Genomic DNA, 8,390 nt, shown 5'->3' with positions numbered 1-8,390 from the left:
CCCAAAGTAAACGATGACGTGAGTTTTCGTCTCCAACGTCTTACTTCCTCGGCCGGTTAACATGGACACAACGCTCGTTATCATAACTCCGCCCGCTTCTGACTCACAACCTGTAAGTCGTCTTATGTTTCATATTTAAAGAGTTTACAAAAACAAGTTTTGTGCAATGCAGAGTATTGTTTGTCATGCAGACATGGTTTTAATGTTTTAGTATCCTTACTTTACCAATCTGTTACATCCTGCTCAAGCCGCGCTGGTAAAGTTGATCGATCAGCTTGGTCATCTGGATTTTCTCCATCAGATTCAGCTCGTATTGATAAGGTATTAAAGACGATATTAATTTCTGTCAGTATTGCATTGGGAGCTAATTTTCAAAACATGGTAAGGAGCGTCACATTTCCTGCTGACGTCAGAGGTATTCAGGCCAATCACAACGTCTGGACAATCGGAGGACACAGCGCTTTGAGCATTGTACGAAATCATCACGTTTCAGGGAGGCAGCGATTAATGGAGCAACAATGATGTATGGTATGTAAAAAATAATCCATGCAAACACATTGTATAACACAAATACACAAAATAAATTTTTTTAGCAATGTAATAAGTGCTCTTTAAAATTTAGTGTAAACGAATTTAGATAAACCAACTCCAAAAATGTGACTACTTTGAAAAGTCGAATGTGTGCATTTATGTGCTTAAAAAGACTTTCATTCAGATGCAAATCTTAAAGTCTTCGCGGTTTTTCCCCATTCACCGTCTAAACATCTTCTCCTTCTTTCTCTTTCCACTGCCACCTGTATCCTCCCACCCGAGCTTTAGACGTTTGGTGATGGTTTTCTGTTCAGCTGCTTCAAAACAATTTGTGTTGTGAAATGAATAATCTATTTTAGTATCTTAAGAGGTCATTCTTGACTTCCTTCCTTTTTTTAAGACTCTTCATTAGAAACTTGCTACTCTGACTTTCTGCGGCGAGCTTGATTACTGGAATACATTTTACTTTTAAAGATCTGAAAGGTGGGCAGCTTCTTGCCTGATGTATTGTCAGTGTCATGTGTCAGTGACATCATTCAAGCTCTTTAATACGTGGTGTCACATCTGATCTGAGGTGTTGGACTGACTCATTAAAGGTAGGCTATGAATTAACTTCTATTTTTTATTAGAGCGGTTTGCGATGATTAATTTATAACTTGAATGATTCAAAGGTAAAATGTTATGTCCAGTTTGCCTCAATGACAAACTATAAACTGCATATATGTGCTATTTATTTAGCTAAATCTAGGATTTACAGATATGATTGTATTATTTTTGTGATCAATATAACCAAATACAAAAAATCTTTAAATTAACAGTTTACTGTAAAATATAGTAGCTTTTCATCTAAAACACACCTGTGTTACTGTAATCCAGTGTTTCCCAATCCTGGTCCTCGAGCCCCCCTCCCAGAATGTTTTAGATGTCTCCTTATTTATAATGTCATCTGATTTAACTCATCAGCCTGTTAAGGGAGACATGTTAACCATTCTGGAAGAAGGACGATGGGTTGGATCAGGTGTTATAAATAACACCTACTTTCTGGACTATGGGATAATATTATTGTTATCATTAAAAATGCTTTAAATAATCAATTTAACATTTGCATCACTGCATGCATACATAATTATATCTAAAGACATCACAGTTCAAATAATAATAATAATAATAACAATAACAATAATAATAATAATAATAATAATAATAATAATAATAATAATAATAAATATGATAATTGCAAAAAATGTAATTTGCATGATAATGTCATTATTAAAATTGCCTAGTTTGCAGAAAAGTTTTATATAACACCCTAAAGCTCTTCTGGGTGTTTAGATGCTGTAAGATAAGATGCTTTAATAGGAAAATAAGGCATGTGATCAGAAACCCACATTTCCTGTGTTATCACTGTGAACAAAATATCTGATAAATGACAAATTAAAAATTAGCATATGTATAAAAATACACACATGGAAAAGAAGCAAGATAATGTTAACATGAATGACTGAAGCATCCTGAATGTCAGCCAGTAGAACAGAAAGGTGTTATCTGATGCTTGGTACCATCAGGAAGACCTAGCCAGATCTGACAGACTTCAACACAGTCTTTCTCCAAGGTTTCTTTCTTTCATAAAACCCAATTTAAAACCCTTTATTCCCTGAACCTGGAGTATATGAGGACTGTCCCTTTAAAAAAAAACATTACAGTTCTGATGTGCACTAAAAATGTTAACATCCTTGCTGCTACATGATCTAATTTACATATACATCACAACATATATTATGTCCTTATTTACGGGAAGGTATGCTTATATAATCAAGGCCCAGTCCCAGATTAAAAATATACCCTGTCTGGGAAACTGCCACATAATGTTTAAGTAAGATGTATGTCAGATTATTTTTAGCAGGTAAGTATATACATTTAATGTGTATCACCACGGAGGTTTGAGGTGCGGCATATCCTTCCTCTCTCTCTCTCTCTCTCTCTCTCTCTCTCTCTCCATTATATGTATTCACACATATACAGTATTGGTATTCACATAATCAACCCATTCTCATCAAATGCATACAAATAGCACGCAGTGTGATTATCGTGCAAGCAATACATGCGCCAAATTCAAGATTTGCGTGCGTGTGATACGCCAGTCCTTCTCGTTTACTTATATGGTGCATCTTTTTGTGTCGTTTTGTTTATTGGTTTCTCTTTCGTTTTCTGTTTTTTAAACCATTGTCGCTTGGGTTTGGGGTTAGATTTCGGTTTTGCTTTAGGATGTCATTTAATATATAGGTTTCTCCCTGTTTTGTGTATTTTTAAACCATGGTCACTTGGAGTTGGGGTTAGAATTGGGGTTTGGGTTAGGATGTCATTTTATGTTACAAAAATTTGCTCTAATCCCAAACCCAAGCGACAATTTTAAAAAACAACAACAGAAAACAAATGAGAAACCAATATAAACTAGAAAATGCATTTCCGGAGGAACTGCAAAAGTGTGCTTGCTCTGGTGCCGCAGATTTAGTTTGTGCATCCTCATATTGGAGTCCCAAGTTCATGTACGAAGTTTGGTTTCAATACGTGAAAGCGTTCTTGAGATATAAACTATTTCCTGTTTGGCGGCGTAAAATTTTAGAAAAAATGTTTTTTCTTTTGATGTTGTTCATCCTCACATTGGAGACCCAAATTAATCTACAAAGTTTGGTTTCAATACTTGAAAGCGTTCCTGAGATATAAACTACTTCCTGTTTGGCGGCGTAAAATTTTAGAAAAAAAAATTTCTTTTGATGTTGTGCATCCTCACATTGGAGACCCAAATTCATTTACAAAGTTTGGTTTTAATATATGAAAGCGTTCCTGAGATATAAACTACTTCCTGTTTGGCGGCGTAAAATTTTTAGAAAACAAAATGTTCTTTTGATGTTGTGCATCCTCACATTGGAGACCCAAATTCATGCACAAAGTTTGGTTTCAATACGTGAAAGCGTTCCTGAGATATAAACTACTTCCTGTTTGGCGGCGTAAAATTTTAGAAAAAAATTGTTCTTTTGATGTTGTGCATCCTCACATTGGAAACCCAAATTCCTGTACAAAGTTTGGTTTCAATATGTGAAAGCGTTCCTGAGATATAAACTACTTCCTGTTTGGCGGCGTAAAATTTTAGAAAAAAAAAGTTCTTTTCATGTTGTGCATCCTCACATTGGAAACCCAAATTCATGTACAAAGTTTGGTTTCAATACATGAAAGCGTTCCTGAGATATAAACTACTGCCTGTTTGGCGGCGTAAAATGTTAGAAAAAAAATATTCTTTTGATGTTGTGCATCCTCTCATTGGAGACCCAAATTCATGTACAAAGTTTGGTTTCAATACATGAAAGCGTTCCTGAGATATAAACTACTTCCTGTTTGGCGGCGTAAAATTTTAGAATTTTTTTTCTTTTGATGTTGTGCATCCTCACATTTGAGACCCAAATTCATGTACAAAGTTTGGTTTCAATACATGAAAGCGTTCCTGAGATATAAACTACTTCCTGTGTTGGCGGCGTCGACGCACATTTAGTTTGAGCTGTGACGGGCAAACGCTTCCGAAAATCAAAAATCCTTCTAGTAACTTTTGTGAGGCTTGGTCCAAGGATCGTGTACGTGGATTTTCGTGAAGTTTGGACAAAATTTGTGACCTGTGAAACTTTTTTAAGGTCTTGTGTTCTATCCAATATGGCGGAAGAACGACATCGATCTGTGACCTTATCTTCTCAAGCAACTTACACCGGTACTGCCCGAACATTTTAAAGTTTGAACGGTGTCTCTGTGTCAAACGGTCTAATCGCTAGAGCTGGCCAAAAAAATCTACCCGGGAAAAATAATAATAAAACTTAAGAAGAACAATAAGTGTGCTTTTGCAAGCACACTTAATAAAACGACACAAAAGATGTGCCATATAAGTGAAGGACTGGCATATCATATGCACGCAAAATTGGAAATTGGTGTATGTACATACATTTGTACGCATTTCATGAGAATGTGCTGCATATATACAGTATATGTATATACACATACAGCGGGGAAAAATGGTATTTGACACATCAGCATTTTTATCAGTAAGTGGATTTCTAAGTGGGCTATTGACACAAAATTTCCACCAGTTGTAGCCATCAAGCCAAGTGTTGAGTTCATGCAGGGAAATCGGAACATTTGGGTGTGCAAGTTGAGTCATAGTAAATAAAGTGAAATGACACAGGGAATAAGTATTGAACACACTAATACTTTGTAGAAAAGCCTTTATTGGTGATTACAGCTTTTAGACGCCTCTTGTATGGAGAGACCAGTCGTCTGCATTGCTTAGGAGTAATTCTGGCCCATTCTTCCACACAAATGATCTTTAAATCTTGAAGGTTCCTTGGGCCTCTTAATGAACTTCTGATCTTCAGTTCTCTACATAGATTTTCTATGGGATTTAGGTCAGGTGATTGACTGACCACTTCATTGTTTCCCTGGCCTTGTGTTTGGGATCATTGTCTTGCTGAAATGTCCACCCTCTTTTCATTTTCAGCTTTCTGGTAGATAGCAGCAGATTTTTATACAGAATGTCCCGGTACATTTCTCCATTCAACCTGCCTTCAATAATATGAAGTCTGCCAGTATCCCTTGCTGAAAAGCAGCCACAAACCATGATGTTTCCAACCCCAAACTTAACTGTTGGTATGGTGTTCTTGGGGTGGTGGGCAGTGCCATTTCTTCTCCAAACATGGTGTGTAGAAAGTTCAATTTTGCTTTCATCTGACCATAGTATAGTCTCCCGGTTTATGGTGAAGCTCTTTCCATTTCCGGATAATGGTCCCCACAGTGCTCACAGGAACATTCAGCATTCTGAAAATGCACCTATAACCATTTCCATCAAAATACTTTTCAGCGATAAGATTACGCAGAGAGTTCTTTGCTTTAACCCATCATGAAGTCTTTCCTGTGTGCCTCCTGGGTATTGAGAAGCCTTTATAGGCCATCAATTTGGACTAAAGCAGCTGATACAATTAGTACTGATAGGGGCCAGGGTTTCTCTCTCAATACTAACAGATTTCAGGTGATCTTCTGGCTTTCTCTGCCATTTTGCACCTTGTTCTCTTCATGTGTTCAGTACTTATTCCCTGTGTCACTTCACTTTATTTATTATGACTCAACTTGTATACTTAAATGTTCTGATTTCTTTGTATGAATTCAATATTTGGCTTGATGGCTATATCTGGTGAAAATGTTGTGTCAATTGCCCACTTAGAAATCCCCTTACTGATAAAAATGCAATAAGGTGTGATGTATTGTTTTTTGTGATGTTTATTTGTAAAAATGACTTAAATGTCCTAATACAACCAGAGCCTACACTGCAAAAAATGACTTTCTTACTTAGGTCATTTTGCTTATCAAGAAAATACATCTTGATTTAAGAATTTTTAGATATTTCTACTGAAAACAAGACAAAAATACTAAGAAAATAATACTAGTTTTTAGACAAAAAATATACAATTTAAGTGAATTTGTGCTTAAAACAAGCAAAAATATCTGCCAATGACGTGAGAAAATTTTACTTGAATTAAGTGTTTAAGAAAAAATAAATCTTATTTCACAATTTTTTTTCTCACCCCATTGGCAGATAATTTTGCTTGTTTTAAGGACAATTTCACTTAAATTGTATATTATTTGTCTTAAAACTAGACTTATTTACTTAGGTCATTTTTCTCATCAAGAAAAAGCATCTTAATTTAAGAATTTTTAGATACTTCTACTGAAAACAAGACAAAATAATAAGTAAGAAAGTCATTTTTTGCAGTGTAGTCCTGGATTAATCTAAACTCTGTCTGGAAAACGGCTCAAAGAGTTTATATTAGTTCGTCAGAGGTACATATTGGTACAAAATATATACAATATACAATATTAGAACCTGTTAAAGGGTACTGCCCCAGTGACAGCTTGGTACGTTTTTGACATTTCTTTTGTGAAGTGCTGAAACCGTGCTGTCCTAGACTCTGAAAACACTTACTGTCTGTAAATAATAAGATGATGATGGGGTTTGCTGATGTCTTTTTTGCTTCACTAAGCGTAATGAGATGTAAGAGGAAGTTTAAAGGCGCCTAATAATAACACAATCATTTGTTTCCTAGAAAGAATTTTCTACATAATCTGCAGCAATGACGTGGACAGTGACTCGCAGTAACCTGGTTTTAGGAGTCTATGGATTCACTCTCATCACAGGTCTTCCTGCCAACCTCCTGGCTTTTTACACCTTCTTCCGGAAGATCCGCAAGAGGTCCACCCCTATGGATGTCTTTCTACTGAGTTTAACTATTTCAGACCTGGTTTTCCTCTTCTTTCTGCCGTTTCGTATGATAGAGGCAGCAAAAATGAAGTGGACGCTGCCGTTCTTCCTCTGTCCGCTGACGGGTTTGGTTTTCTACGCCATCATCTGCAACAGCACCTTTCATCTGACGGCCATCAGCATCGAGCGCTACCTGGGTGTGGCCTTCCCCATAAAATACAAGTTAAAACGCAATTCCAGAAATGCAGTGATCGCCGTCGTCATATTCTGGATCTTGTCGATGGCACAATGCAGCATCGTCTACGTCATCCAATACTACGATCATTCAAACCCGAACATGACCGACCCATCCATGAGGAACACCTGCTATGTGGAATTCACTCCCGAACAGCTGAGAATCCTCCTGCCGGTTCGTCTGCAGCTTTTCGTCGTCTACTCCTGCATTCCTATCCCCATCTGCTGCTTTTGCTACTTCAGATGCATCCAGATCCTCACCAATCTACCCAACGTCAACTCCATGAAGCGAATGAGGTCTATCGGGATGGCGCTGGGAACGCTGCTGATCTTTATTGCCTGCTTCATGCCCTTTAGCATATCCCATGTTGTAGGATATGTTAACAACCAAAGCCCCGAATGGAGGGAGTATGCGCTGCTTTTCTGCACGCTAAACGCGTGTCTCGATCCTTTCATATTCTACTTTTCTTCTTCGACGTTCAGAGAGATTTTCAAGAGCATCTTGCGAGAGCTGCTCAGGCGCTTGGCCATGCTTGGCTGCCACTCAGTTCTCTACTGCCCCCTATTGAGAAGTGGGACACCAGAGGAGAGAACGCAGAGATCTTATGACAGTTCCCACTGATGATGATGTCACAAGACAACATTTGCGGTGCTGGATGTGTTGAGTCCTGTGGCTGAGTATGAAAGATTGGGAGGATCTCTGAGGCTTAGATAAGCACGAGTGCTATGCTTCTTTTTGCTTATGTTTAATATTTATATACAGTATTTATATCATAGTCAACCATTGTCAGTAGATGTAAATCAACGCCAATCCCAGTGTTTTGTAATTCTGATGCACTGATCTGACCGAAGTTACATTCTTAGTATTCAGACCACAGAGATGCTCAAACAGATGCTGATTGCAAAACTTTGCACATTCTGATGTAACCCTGCCTGTGAAAACCCAGCTATAGTAGTAACTCACTGTTTCTACTTGAAACCATTCTGTGAAAATAGAACCTTATCCCATTATTAGATTATGAAACTTTAGTCTGGATTTAACAGACAGTGTCTCATAGTTTAAATATTCACAAGATGAACCTGTATGTACTTTATTTCTTGTTTTAAATATATATATATATATATATATATATATTCACATTTTTAAAATTCTGCTTTTATAAACCTAGAAAATGTGATAAAGATCAACCTAGTAACTCAGTTTTGTTAAACCATTGCCTGCAAGCATGTGAAAAATAGGTCATTGAAATTGGGCTCCCCTTGTGATGTCACAAGGGGATCTTATTATAATAATACGACCACTTAATCTGCACAATACAACCACGGCACTGCC

General features: G+C 37.2%; 1 protein-coding gene across 1 annotated transcript; it reads left to right on the top strand.

Annotated features, from left to right (window-relative positions):
- The first annotated feature begins 946 nt into the window (after positions 1-946).
- On the top strand, positions 947-8,173 carry LOC129448849 (free fatty acid receptor 3-like). The gene is made up of 2 exons (XM_055211520.2): positions 947-1,127; positions 6,669-8,173. Exon 2 carries the CDS (start codon positions 6,696-6,698, stop codon positions 7,677-7,679), a length of 984 nt encoding a protein of 327 aa, XP_055067495.2. The 5' UTR covers positions 947-1,127; positions 6,669-6,695; the 3' UTR covers positions 7,680-8,173.
- The last annotated feature ends 217 nt before the right edge of the window (positions 8,174-8,390 follow it).

Source organism: Misgurnus anguillicaudatus, chromosome 10 (assembly GCF_027580225.2).
Source record: "Misgurnus anguillicaudatus chromosome 10, ASM2758022v2, whole genome shotgun sequence".
In the NCBI taxonomy this organism is placed as follows: domain Eukaryota; kingdom Metazoa; phylum Chordata; class Actinopteri; order Cypriniformes; family Cobitidae; genus Misgurnus; species Misgurnus anguillicaudatus.
Note: the sequence above shows the minus strand (reverse complement) of the source record. Positions and strands in the feature narration are given on the sequence as shown.

Excerpts from the sequence above, each read along its gene's own strand:
- LOC129448849 (XM_055211520.2), top strand. The coding sequence starts at position 6,696 with ATGACGTGGACAGTGACTCGCAGTAACCTGGTTTTAGGAGTCTATGGA.